Raw genomic sequence first — 14252 nt, forward strand, 5'->3', positions numbered from 1 at the left:
TTTACATTTTCTTAGCTAAGCTAGATGCCAAGCCACCTTTTTCAAAATTAGCTTCATACAATAAGTTTCCCCTAAAAAAATGAATAGATCATTCTGTCAAATAAAATTCATTATGTGCAATGGCCAAAATATTAGTGTCTCCTGTGAATCACAGACAAAACTTGATTCTTTTGACCAATTACATACACTTTAAAATTTGAGAAGTTGTGCTGGTTTTGGCTGGGATAGAGTTAATTTTCTTCACAGTAGCTAGTATGGGGCTATGTTTTGAATTTGTGCTGAAAACAGTGTTGATAACAGAGGGATGTTTTCGTTATTGCTGAGCAGTGCTTATCCAGAGCCAAGGCCTTTTCTGCTTCTCACCCCACCCCACCAGCGAGGAGGCTGGGGGGGCACAAGGAGTTGGGAGGGGACACAGCCGGGACAGCTGCCCCCAACTGACCCAAGGGATATCTCATACCATACGATGTCATGCTCAGCATAGAAAGCTGGGGGAAGAAGAAGGAAGGGGGGGATGTTTGGAGTGATGGCGTTTGTCTTCCCAAGTCACGGTTAGGTGTGATGGAGCCCTGCTTTCCTGGAGATGGCTGAACACCTGCCTGCCCATGGGAAGTAGTGAAGGAATTCCTTGTTTTGCTTTGCTTGCCTGCGCAGCTTTTGCTTTACCTATTAAATTGTATTTGTCTCGGCCCATGAGTTTTCTCACCTTTACCCTTCTGATTCTCTCCCCATCCCACTGTAAGGGAAGTGAGCGAGCAGCTGTGTGAGGCTTAGCTGCCAGCTGGGGTTAAACTATGACAGAAGCATTTAGCAATATTATTTCTCAGTTCTTAATATTTTAAACACAGGTTATTCTGATCTCCTTCAGAATGTTCAAAACAGCTTTCATTGTTAAAGAATTCAATCACAGATCTTAAGCTAAGCCGACATGAGCAATTACGTTCTTCCATCATCCTCAAGAGTAACTTGCTTCGATGAGTTTTGATATTCAATGACTCTCAGCTTCCTAACGTTACTTGTCCGTGCTCTTCTGAACTGGTGTACAAAAATCACTGATGAATTACTTTATAAAGATGAAGACAAAAAACAGTTTTCTTATCTATAACATGTATGTTTGCTTTCAGGGAAAAGAGTGCTTCTTTTCTTCTCCAAGAGGGTAGGACATTACATAACATAAAATGCAATATTATACAATATAGGATAATGCACATGGACAAATGTTCTTTGCATAATGCAAATATATATTAAATAAAAAAAAGCCTTAACACAGTACAAAGTTTGCAGGTAGAAATAAATATCTTTTTTTAGACCAAGTGATAGAGCTGGGAAAAATAAGACACACTTTTGGAGACATAAGCCCCTTCTGCAGTCTGAAGAACAGCATATTTCAAAGCTTATGAACAAGTCAGAAAATTAAGAAGGGGTGGTAGCAGGGATAAAATCAAATATTATTAATTTATTTTCAAAAGTTTATTTGGATATCATCATATCTGTCATAAATCAACAGAAGGTCATTTAACTGCAGAAGAATTGGCAGAATAAACACAAAAGGACAATACACAACAAAATTAAGAGTTACAGTTAACACTTACCACTTGAATCAGGAATTCTACTGGAAAACCTCCTAGTGTTTCACTATCTGTGCCTGAAATTTTGTTTTTCCACGAAGATTGTCCTAATAAAGGATCACTGTCCTATACAAGAAAGAACATTTAACAACTTATTTTTAGAGGGATTTGCTAAAATTTTTATCTTGCTGAATAACCTCAGAAGATTAATCTCAAAAACTGTTTAAAGTGACAGCTTCAGTGATTCATATTACATGAAAAAAGTAACTTACTGTAATTGGAGACTGGAGTGAAGGTGTATAATGCAATCGGGGAGGGGTCATAAAGAACCTTGAAGGCCGTTGTTTCTGTCCAAAGGCAGCAATTGGCATGGTTTCATGAGGCTCGTTACTCTAAGACAGGAAAAGGAAGGATATACTTCAGCTGTCAGATTAATTAATTTTACAACCTTTTGCAATACATAATTTATTTCTGGAGTCTGGACTAGCCATGCCCATCCATGCCCCAGCCCAACAACATTAAAAGATTAACATTTTGCTTTTGGGCTAGCAGAAGCTTCAAAATCATATTCCATTCCTAAAGTTTTCGAAGTGTTATGGCATCACATCAAATAAAACCTGCAAGAGTATTTCCAAAAATTCTATTGGCAAGCTGCAGACAAATCACGATTGAACAGGAGTTCAGCAGAGGCTCCAAACTCAGATCATGACAGAGACTAGACAAATTATAGGCCCTTAAGTAGATTCAACACTACACAAGATACAAAAGAACATGAGGTTCTCTGAAAAGATTGCAGTCTAGGTCAGACTGTTTGGCAGGAACAATTCCTGGAGCTCATAAATTGGTACAAAAGCCCATGAGCTAGGAAATAATCCCAAATTGTTTGACCAAAGCAACAGCCCCACAGGTAGCTTCATTACCATAAGAAGTTTCAAAATGAGGTTCAATCAACTGCTAATACTTGCTTGCAACTACCACAGGCCTTTCCAAACTTTGGCAAATTACAAAGAGTCGTTTTCTTGAACGTTTTCTGGAAATCCTGCCAGGATCCCATAGCAGCATTTTCTTTGGGATCTTATACTACTCATGACATGTCTTCATATTAAACTCAGGCTATTATAATAACCTATAATAGTAGGTCTAGTAAATTATTCTAGCCTGAGTTGTTATGTTTTTATCATAGAGAGTTATCATGTTCTATAGAACCATAAACAACAGAAGCTCATTCCCATACAATTTCTCATGCATCTGCTATGCTTGTATGAGAATACCACCTGGATGTAATATTTCAGATTTTCTTCTTTTTGATTAAAGTATACAACCATACAACTGTAGATTTTTTAATTTAATTTTTTTTATTACAGCTATTTTAAGAATGTGTCATTAATACTTACAAGAACTTCATAATCTGGGACTGTGTGTGTTCCAAGACCTGCCCTGTCAAAAGTCACTCTGTATGTAGCATTAAGAGTGTCTACAGCATCTATTTGTCCAGTGAATAGTCCATCATGGACACCTCGCAAACGTGCTTAAAAAAAAAAACAAACAAAAAGAACAATAAACCAAACATTATAATGTTCTGATATCATTGAGAAAAACTGACTTAATACATCTTTTGCAAGTAACCCTTTACATGTATATTTAAACCCCACAGATTAAATGGAAAAAAAAAAAGTAAACCTGGAAAAATCACAGTATGCAACAGAAATACAACCCAACTTTTTGTCAAATTTGTCTTTGCAAGTCAAGTATTTCCCAAATCTAATCCTTAGCACTACATTTATGTCTAAATAAAACACTATTCAATACCCAATATCTTCTGACAGACAGATTTAGCAGGCAAAAGTCAATTTCCAGATGATTTTGCATACCATTTCTCTTTGATCACTTCCACTGATGACTGCATATTTAGCAAAAGACAATGAGGAACGCAGCTCAAGGATACAGCTCTAGGAGAGTGAGGAGAGGCAACGTTGTGCATGCTTGCTCTTCAGCAAGAATTAAGGGCAGTTTTGCTGAAGTATGCAAAAAGCAATGAACAGTAGTGGCTTGAGTGGGAGATACCATGCTTAAGTGAAAAGCATCTGGATCACAAACAGACAGGATGGAGGAATTCAAGTTTTTATAAGCTTAGACAAAACTTCTGGAATGTTTTTAACAATAATCCTTCCTCAGTTATGTGTAAGTTTTTTCAGTAAGGCAATGTCATGTTTGGTATACATGTCCAACTACACCTCAATGTCAATTGTATATCTGTCTCAAAATACATAGTTTTATATTTATGGAAGAATAAAGCTCTAGTTTTATATTAGGTTAGATTTTAAACTTTCAGACAGCACTGAGCTCTTTGCATTTAAGCATCTCTCTCTCCAAGATTTGTTACCTATAGTGGACACAAGCCCCCTGCCCTCGCAAAAAAACCCCTGCAATTTTAATAGCAGAAATAATAAACCATACTAAGTTTGTACCTCAAAACCATATCCTGTTTTAGAAATACTAGCTAATCCTCACAAGCACCTTCTCAATAAGCTAACAATAAAAACATATAAGTTTTGATGTTTTAAATTTATTTTAACTATGTGCACTAAGTATATTATGGTTTATTAAAATCTTTGCAAAATACTTGGCTGGTTTTTTGTTTGTTTGTTTTTAAGAAATTACCTGTAACTTTTGTTCCTATTACAAGTGGTAATGGAATTTCTTCTGGAAGATCTTTGAACTGTGAAATATCTGCAACTTTCCGCTGCTGCAAAAGTCTTATTTTCTGCCGTTTCTGTTTTAATGCTGATCTCTCTTCCTCAAAGAATGCAGATGAACACCTATAATACAATTAGGTAGAACTACATTTAAGTTCAGCACTGAAAACATACATATGTGAAGACACATCAACTAAATAGGCACAGTTTATAAATCAGTGAGGGAAAATGAAAAAGCTTGGGGTAAAGTGTTCAGGAGAAAAGGATTTTGTTGAATGGATTTAGACAGTCCTACTCCCCAGAATTATCACTCCTAAAATAACAATTTAAAAATAATATTCAGGAATGCTAGCTGTTGGCATTAGTGTATCCGCAGAGTACAAATTTTTAGAACTTTTTCTGCTTATAGGGATCCACCTGGTGTCAAAACAAAGCTAAAGCAGGTCCCACACCCAGTCTACTCTGAATACCAGCTCAATGCATGTAAGGAGGACTTACTGTGAGGACCCTGGCTGCCATCACTTACTGATACATGATCCCATGTGGTCATCAGCTCAACTAAACTAACTTAGTATGAAAGTGCACCACACACAGAATATAAAAGGGCACTTCTCTGTCTCATCTCCTTGCATCTGTGCAGAATACAACTTAGCCATAAAATCTCTATTATGCAGATGAATTGTTCTGAGATTGATCATAGTAAAAGTACAAATTTCTTTGAACTTACACTATTGAGTAAAATCAGATAGTCTCTAGCAGTCCCCTCCTCCATTTTGGGGGGGGTGTCTTAAAATGTAATCTAAAAGATGGAAAAGTTATTCCCATGGCCTTTAATTGGTTTTATTTGTTCTCACTTTTAACCTACTGAATAGGCATGATGCATGAGGGAGATACTGAAAGCAAAAAGACATTAAGGACTCAATCCCATCTCTCATTCCTTATTAAAAAAAAGTTTTATTGTTCTTGTGTCAATGAAAAAAGTAATTTAAAAAAGGAGTACAGATGCTATTGTAGGTCTGTTTAATTGCAGAAGCAGTTATTTATCAAATAATTTACTACCTTTGTTAATTGCTTTACTGCAGTCAACTGCAATTTAAACATTCTCTGTGGAACTTACCCAGTTATATATTGATTACTGATCAGTAAAATGTCCTATTGTACAAGACTATTTTAGAAAGCACTGATAAATCCTCCACTGGTTCCCCCTTCTACACTGCAAATTATTTTCTGTTTTAAATCTCTTCAAGATATTCCTCAGTTATTTCTCTCTCACTCAGTACTGAGGAGTCAGCTCCTATTTCCAAGTCTGCTTCTACTACTCTCTTATTATATGCCAAAATGAACATTCTTATGTTTTCTTATATGCCAAAATGAACATTCTTATGTTTTCTTCTGTATATCCCTCAGTTGGAGTTCCACAAAGCCATTTCACTATTCTCCAAAATTTCTCTTCCTTGCAATGTGTATGAGAAGATCATAAGAACTAAGCTGCCAGGATGCTGAGACCACTTTCTTTCATGCTAACTGGCAGTTTCACACTTGTTTGTCTATATGCATACACCACTTGCCTTTTACCTTATACATGGTTTATAAGTTATATAGGGCATAGACCATCTGTTTTGTCCAGTCTGTACACTGTTAACACAACAAGACCTTAGTCCTAAGCAAGACATAAAACAACCCCCCCGCCCCCAAAAAACAACAGGAATGAGCAGAAGCTGTGATGTATTTCTGTCAGGTACATGCAATAATGCACTGCACTGAAGGGTCCCTTACTAGGCTTTCCAATCACTGTCACCAAGGAAGTTGTCACTAGTCTTTGTATAGTGTAGAAACTGTGTTGTAGATTGAGCAACTGTAGGTGCATGTCGCACTCACCAGTTTACCACTGAAGAGCAAAACATGTTTACCTGGAGTTGTGTACTGTCTAATGATCCTGATTAGGAATTCAAAATATCTGGAAAGGGATATGGCAGGGAGAGAGTGATGGTGGTTGGGAGATTTATGCAAAGCTTAGTTGGATATTCTCATTTAAAGATGCTATTTGCTTCATATTTACTACTGGGGAGGAACAAGTGTGAAAAAATGTTTGCCATGGGCTATGAACATGAAGTAGCAAAATGCTGGTCAGGGTTTTCAATTCCATTGAGGAGAACAGACTGACTAAGCACAGCAAGACAAAAAAAGGAGAAAAAAAAAAGGCAACAGAGACTTTAATATTAGTCCTTCTAATTGTGTCCAGGGTCTTGCATCAGGAACATCAGGTATCACCTGATATTCTTTGACCCGTGCTCTTAGAAATACAAATTCAAATGCTGATATACTAATCACTGACCTTGGAAGGTCCCTACAACAGGAACTACTGTTTTACTGATAGCTCGGATGTTCTTAAAAAGTCTCTGTTCTGAATGCTGTAGGTCATGGATGTAGAAAGTATTTGCAACATATTTCTGGCTTCTGTTAAAGGAAATCTCCAACCCCAAGTCCCCCAAATGTATTTAATAAAGGTTATCCAATCTTCACGCCATTCCTATGAAAAAATCAAAATTAAAACTATGGTACAGATCACTTTGGAACCTCATTAGTTTTCTGTTGAGACTTTTTAAGAGGTTGAATATTCTTCTCAGTTTCTACCTTGGTCATGAGAATTTGAACTAACAGAGGAATCATCACTATCATATAATGGCAGGACAAACATATCTGAGCTTAATTCATATCCTTTGCTATTTCACAGCCCCAATTAAGCTTACACAGAGTACACAAGACTAACTATTACCTCTTCCTTTTCTTGGAGCATATCTTTCCCCACAGTCTACTGGAATCTTACAAGCTTTGCAGGCTCCCATGAAGAATACTGTTGTGCCAATCAACCACACTATTGATGGTGTGATAGAACATTCAAAGTAGCAGCAGAAATAAGAAGATATTACAATATATTTAAAACAAAATTAAAAAAAAAAAGATGACAACCACGTGCACAGCTATCACACAGAGACACTATTATCCTCTGCCACCAAAACTGTGGATGCAAAATCTCTTATTTCTCTAATTTCCTCATGGGGAGATAGCAGTATTGACATGGTATTTGGCTTACTTGCATATGAGGACAGACAGAAGAAATTTCTAACAGAATAGTAATGTAAAAAACCTTTGCTCTGGAGGTAGATGAAAATTATCTTGAAAAGGATTCAAACTATTTAGAATAATTCAAAATCTTTTAGAACTAAGGCCAAAACCCACTCTGGACATCTTGAAAAAGACTACCAATAAATGTTTTTTTTTAAATTATTAAAGAAACTACAAGCAAACAGGAATGCTTATTTTGTGTTGATAAAAAGCAAGAACTCGTAGTTTTGGTTAACAAACAAAACAAGACTCTATATCTAGTCATATACTTGTACTTCAGAATTCAGATAAAACAACTTCCTACCCATTTAGACCTGTGGTTCCTTAGGCATGAGTCTCTCTTTTTAAAAAACTAACTGTATAATAGCTTAACAAAAACCTCAAACCAACAACACTTCCCCCTGCAAAAAAAAAAAAAAAAAAAAAAAAGTTTTGTCAATGGTCCAACAGACGGCTGAATGAGGCAAGCTGATCTTTTATAGCGGTACCCACTTTGGGCAAAAGTCAAATGAATAAGTGATGATTGAACCTCCAAATACACTGTTCCCCCCTCAGTGGGAAGTATGATGATAGAGGAACAAGAAGCTGTTTCAGTTAAGCTCAAATGATATGAACTCCTTTCCAAGAGGAACTATTTTTAAGCTGGCTCTGCTGCTTTCCCTTGACTGGCAATTTTTAGTTACGTAAAGCTGTTTATAGGTACAGGAGATTAAATAGCCTCCATCAGACAAAATACAATCTGACTCAGTACAGCAATCTAGGAAACGGATTCAGTGCTTTAGTGTTTGTATTTTCATAAATAAACCAATCTTTTAGTTTTGCAACACTACTTTCACATTTTTCTCCTGATCTTACACAATGACAGGATTGTTGAATTTGGGAGGGACTTCTGGAAGTCATCTTCTCCAACCCCTCCAGTAGAGTCACCTACAGGTGGCTGCCCAGGATCACATCCAGACAGCCTTTGAGTATCTTCAAGAATGGGGATTCTACCACCTCTCTGGGCAACCTGTGCAAGTGCTCAGTCACCCTCAGAGTAAAAAGTGTTTCCTTATGTTAAGGCTGAACTTCCTGGGTTTCAGCTTGTGCCCCTTGCCTCCTGTCCTATCTCCAGACAACACTGAGAAAAGCCTGGCCTCGTCTTCTCTATGCCTTCTCTTCAGATATTTATACACAGACATGAGATCCTCCCTGAGCCTTCTCTTCTCTAGAGGCTAAATTGTATAGGTTCTGTGAAAAGGCTGAACTGAATCTGTGGGTTTAAGAATTAAGAATTCTAAATTAGAGAAAAAACTATGCCCTTCATTAAATTCTGGCTTCTTTGCTACAATGTACAGTATTTTATGGGTGACTTTCTCCTCTCTCTGTGTTGGCAGCCAAGCCAGGAAAAGTTGAGGATCTATAAAATGGTTTAAAAAATAATAAAATAAATGAGATGAAAATGTGCACTTGCTCCCCAAGAAGAGCTAGTTATAGCCAGAAAAAAAAACCTTGGTGAAAAATTGGCCTGTCTTCCATGCCAGAAAGCACTGCAGCATAGAAGATACAGTAATTTCAACATATCCTAGCTTAGACACTCAGTTTTCTGGAGTGGGAAGAGAACATTTCAAGTATAGGCTCATTAGAACTACATTGACTGGACACATGCATATAAGGAATAGGGTGGGGGAGGAAAGCGGGGTGTGTCCTCAGAGAACACCTTTTCAATAAAATATTTTTCTGCTCTCAGCTGTTATTTTGCATGCACAATTATTTTAGAAGGAACAATTCCAGTAACATCAAAACTACATGTAGTTATTAATTGGAAAGAAAGAAAGAAAAAAAAATTACCTCCGTGGTTTTCCCATTAATCGTCTGATTTTTCCCCACTCTACTCTTGTCAATTTTCTTGTTTTCAAATTTGGAAAAGATTCTTTCAGGCATACACAGAAGTCATTATCTCCTTCAAATAGTGGTCTGTTGAAACATAATTGATCCTCCGTTAACTACACTCAGTAAACTTTTGTCACGAGATTCCAAAAAATGTCCATCATAAGAAATACATTGAAAACATAAAGTATAAATTAGTCATATAAACAAGACACTCCTATTTAAAGGACAAATTTAACCTGAAATAAATTCAACAGAAAACAAAGACAGGAAGTTTCCAGGACTGCTGTTCTATTTGAACCTTACTATCAGGGATGTTTAAAAATGTTCCTCTCTCTTGATACTACAGGGAAACAGGTATTCATCTTGCTTTGTAATGTATAGAAAGGCACCAAATGAAACTTCAGCAAAGCCAATGCAATGTCATGAGGATCCTGCAACACACTGAAGGAAGCCATAAAGATATGGTGAGGTATCGCAAATAAAGGAAGGGACAACATGATACTGAGAAACAGAAAGCCAGTACCTTTTTCATAAATTCATGCAATTATAACCCAGATTCTCAACAGAGGGTTCCAAAATACAGAAAATTGAGCCAACTTGTCATTCTCTACAGCTATACAGGTGAGACTTTTACTGTATCATACCATGACTCCATGATGAAGCAGAGGATCAGTATTACAGAAGTGACAGTTCAGAGAACCTACCTACACAACTTATGAATTTCTCTTTGATACTATGACCTGTCTGTATCTCTAGGTTTTATGACTGCCTTTTACTTTGTAGTACCACATCCTTCTTGAGCTGAAGAGACAAGGGAGCAGCAATGGATATGCCCATCTAATAGCAGGTTAATCATTAAAGACTATGTGCAACTGAAATAGATCTCACCTGGTGAGAACAAAAGAATAACCGCATCCTAGATAAAGCCGCATTTCTCCACTCTCTTCAGGGTGCTGGGGTTTAGAGGGGAATATCCCCAAGCACAGAACAAGGAAGATCTTGGAAGCAACACCACTTTCAAGTGAATGTATGGGGTGGTGGGAGAGAGGAAAGGAGCATGGAGATAAGGAGACTCGGGCAAGAATGGAAGGGAATATTTTTGCAGTAGAAGGATCTGCAGCTGTGGCATGAAGTGTAAAGGAAACCACAAAGAATGATCAATGAGGTTCATGAAACAGACAAGGAAGTGTATAAAAGAGTTTTATTTTATCCAGATACACTGTTGCTAACATAAGATATCTGTGTAAAGAACAACTGTTTTGCTTTTTTTGGAGAAAGAGGATCTGTATTTGATTGTTTTTACTATCACTTGTCCCTAAGCAGGCAAACTGTAAACCCACAGCATCCACAGGACTGGAAGCTCTGGGAAATGGTGTAAGCAAGCTACAGCTGTATCTGGTTCTGAGGGCCTATTATCACTGTAGTAGTAAGTAGCTCTTCAGAAGACCCTGCATGTCAGAAGCCAATGGGATTTTACAGAAAAAAAGTCCTCTGCAGCAGCTTAGAGAGAATCCAACTGAAACAGCTTCAATAATCTAATAACCACAGATGATAGCTGTAGAGATTAAAAAATTTCAAAAACTTATAGTAGACATGGCATTTAAAGTGATGATTTCAATTTTGGATGAGACAATTAGATTAAAATATTTTGAGACTTGTACAGTGAGCCATATTTTGTTAGTTGATAGATCTATGCTTTAAACTTTTTTAAGCTTCTCATTAAGTCTAGATTATATCACTCAAAACAACATAAATCAAAGTTTTTCTTCTAAAAATATGTAGTTTCTTAGTAAACTATGTTATAAGATCTTAACATAATCATATGTTACTAGCATTACAAACATACATTGATAACTATCAAAGAGGTTTTCAGAATTACCTGCTGAACTCAAATTCTAGTCTACTGATAGACCTAAAGTTCAACAGACAATTATTTCAAAATAAACTAAAAGTTCTTGGACTGTTGTAAAAATCATAATTTTAAATGTCACATTTTAAAATTACTACTAGGAATAAGTAGGGTTTGGGTTCTTCGTTTTGTTGTTTGGGGTTTTTTTCCAAAAAAAGAGAAAGAAAAAAAAAGGCAGGTAAAGTCTACTTCTTTCAAAGGAATTAAAATTCTACAGATGATGAATTTAGAACTAAAATGGACATATAATTTTTCTACTTGTGATGAACATACCCTAAAACATTTTTCTGTTGCTATGACTGCCTTCTCAATTACAGAAAACAGCCACAGCCATCATGATTAAAATAGGAAGGAAAAACAGTAATTATTTTGTTTTGAATAAATTCTGGAAAAGAGTGCTTGTTAACTCTGAAACCATTCTTTAGAATATTAAATACTAGAGTTTCATCTATTAGTCAATCAGTGTAGATTTTAAGATTCCATTCATCAATACAGAGTTTTACATTTTAGAATTTTTAGTATTTCATTATTAGGTATTAAACTGAAATGGTTCTTTTAAACTATTCACACCACCTTGCTAGTGCTGTTAAGAGAACAAGTGCCAAAGACCCTGAAGCACAAATTACAGAAACAGTCTAGCAGATCCAAGAAGGATGCTGATATCTAGACAACAGCTGAATAGTCACAACCTGGAGCTCTGTTAGTGATCAGAGTAAAAACAGGATGATGGGGAAGAAATCTATGAAATCAACATTTATGCCTTTTAGGGAAGCAGTAAGTTACGAAGAAGCAGTCTCCTTCCTATCCCCTGTGTGTAACACTGATCCGAGGGTTAAAAAAGTCTAAATGTTCTGATAGCTTCACGCTAAAAACATTATGAATAAAATCTTGTATCTGGTAGAGGCAGAGGTGTTAAAAAGAAAATTATTTCCATAAAGGAAGACTACCCAAGGAACTACCCAAGTAGGCTGCCTAATATAAAAAAGAGAAAAAAACCCCAACAAAACAATGAAGTAATTTTCAATAACTAATAATTTAAGAATAAACTTTGGAGTATCTAACCAATATATGGAAATTTGCAACTCAATTTCAGAAAATGACTTGTTTCTACTAGTAAGAGATAATTATATAAAACAAACATACTTATCTATATTTGAATAGAACCATTCATATATGCACCACTTGTGAGCTTTGGGAAGTTTGAGCAGGTTACGAAGCCGTAAACCGATCTTCTGTGATGCTTTCTTGTCTGGTGTTGGCATTGTTGTATTAAACTTCTAGGTAGTAAAATAAAGGAAACAGTTAAAGGCAGTCTAACATTCTTCAATATTCAAATAATTAAACTACATTTTCCTGATAAAAGTTTGCACATTAATAATTGTTACATTTTAATCGCACATAGTGTTTCATGACAATTTTTTTGTTGCAGATCTATAACAATCTGTACTGCATTATATCAGCAATGCAATCAAACATAACAGATGGCAAACTTTAGCAGGATCAATACAACAAATTATCTCTATACAAAGCTCTTCTAACAGAAACATTTTCCAACACTGAAACTACATTATTGTAACAATAGCATGGCACTAAAGTACACACAGATTTCAAAAGTTTGAGGCACCACTGAACACTGTCTCAAGTGAACATACGTGATGTTGCAGCTCAGATCCAGCAACACAACTGCCTCATTTACACTAGTGCTTCTACTCTTGCTAACTGTTCTTAAACTGAGAATGAAGCTAGCACAGGAACGTAATACAGCCAAAGCTTTGAGCAGAGTGTCTGCTTTTTAGAAAGCTGCAAGAGAAGCTAGCATGGACATAAGCAATCAAGTTTTAACTACATTTGAAAGCTATTTTATAAATTGCAGAAAATACACTGTCTTAGATTGCATGCATAATACATAGACCTGAATTTAAACAAGACCGTAGAAAAATAATTCCATAATTTTGTTCCAGGGATGACTGTCTTAACTGACAGAAAGAAACTTATTTGCAAAAAATAACAGCTTTTTGAGAATATTAGTTTAACTGGGCCCTGATGCCATAATCAGTTGTTATCCTTCCCCGAATGCTCAAAAGTATTTTGACCTTTAGTCCCAGCTATAATAGGATAAAGCATAAGGTAGGCACCTTGCTGGCTCCTGCTGCACTTAACCACTACCTTCTGGATACAGGTCCCCTTTCTCCCACTGGAACTCTAGGAAACAAAGCCTAGCAGGACATCAAGATCTGTGAGCTACAGCAGCTGCAGTCCCTCACAAAGGTTTATCTAGCAAATACTTCACCTCCTGAACCAGACATTTAAATACAAACCAACTGGGCTTAGAACATTATCCAGGCTTTTCTACTGTTAAGAAATCATGGTAATGAATAGAGAGAAATGTCATGGTCCTCGTCTCCGACAAAATCGACCCAGCAAAATGGCAACTGCGAAGTCTTCCCCATTCAGCGCTGCACAGTACAGTTCAGAAGGCAAGCAAGACCAGTATTCAAATAGTACTTTTTCAGTGTGGGAAATTCAGGCTCATAAGGTGACGGTATAGAAAAGTGATTTGGATGACAAAGGTACTAGAGAGCCAATTCTTTGAGACTAAGAGATGTTGCCCTGTCTAACATAGCAAATAAAGGCTGAGAGAAATTACAGCTGTTCTTTCATGCTATATCAAGGAGTAGACAGTCAAGTGGAGGAGTAGAAAAACAAGCTGTTTGAATTGGAGGACATTATCATTACAGGATCAAGAAGGTATAGATGGCCATGAATACATTTAGGCTACAAATCTAGAGCAAGTTCCTAACTGTTGGAATACATTAAGTTCTACAGCAGCCTCCTAAATGATGTAGTCAGTGCAAGAAACCTAGTCAGTTTTTAACTGAAACTGAATAAATTTATGCAGACTACAGGACACGATTGTTTGCGGAAGCAAGATGGGCAGCTAGGCTGGAATCCTTTCTTAACTCTGTATGCTTATGTCCAGGATCAAAAAGAACAGGTACTACCATAAACAAAGTGAGGAACCCAGCTGTGAGGAAGAAAAATATAGATCTGTTTTGACTTGTGGCTTACTCCTAGCAACAG

General features: G+C 36.5%; 1 protein-coding gene across 4 annotated transcripts in view; it reads right to left on the reverse strand.

The window, feature by feature from the left end:
* LIN9 (lin-9 DREAM MuvB core complex component) overlaps positions 1-14252 on the reverse strand; it is a 43741-nt gene that overhangs the window by 11745 nt on the left and 17744 nt on the right. For all 4 annotated transcript variants that reach the window (XM_049833638.1, XM_049833640.1, XM_049833637.1 and 1 more), the window contains 6 exons: positions 12315-12448; positions 9221-9346; positions 4230-4387; positions 2963-3096; positions 1841-1960; positions 1593-1694 (listed from right to left, as the gene is read on the reverse strand). In XM_049833638.1, coding sequence (XP_049689595.1) covers positions 1593-1694; positions 1841-1960; positions 2963-3096; positions 4230-4387; positions 9221-9346; positions 12315-12448 — 774 coding nt within the window. The remainder of the gene's footprint in view (positions 1-1592; positions 1695-1840; positions 1961-2962; positions 3097-4229; positions 4388-9220; positions 9347-12314; positions 12449-14252) is intronic.

This window comes from Accipiter gentilis, chromosome 30 (assembly GCF_929443795.1).
Source record: "Accipiter gentilis chromosome 30, bAccGen1.1, whole genome shotgun sequence".
Taxonomy (NCBI): Eukaryota; Metazoa; Chordata; class Aves; order Accipitriformes; family Accipitridae; genus Astur; species Astur gentilis.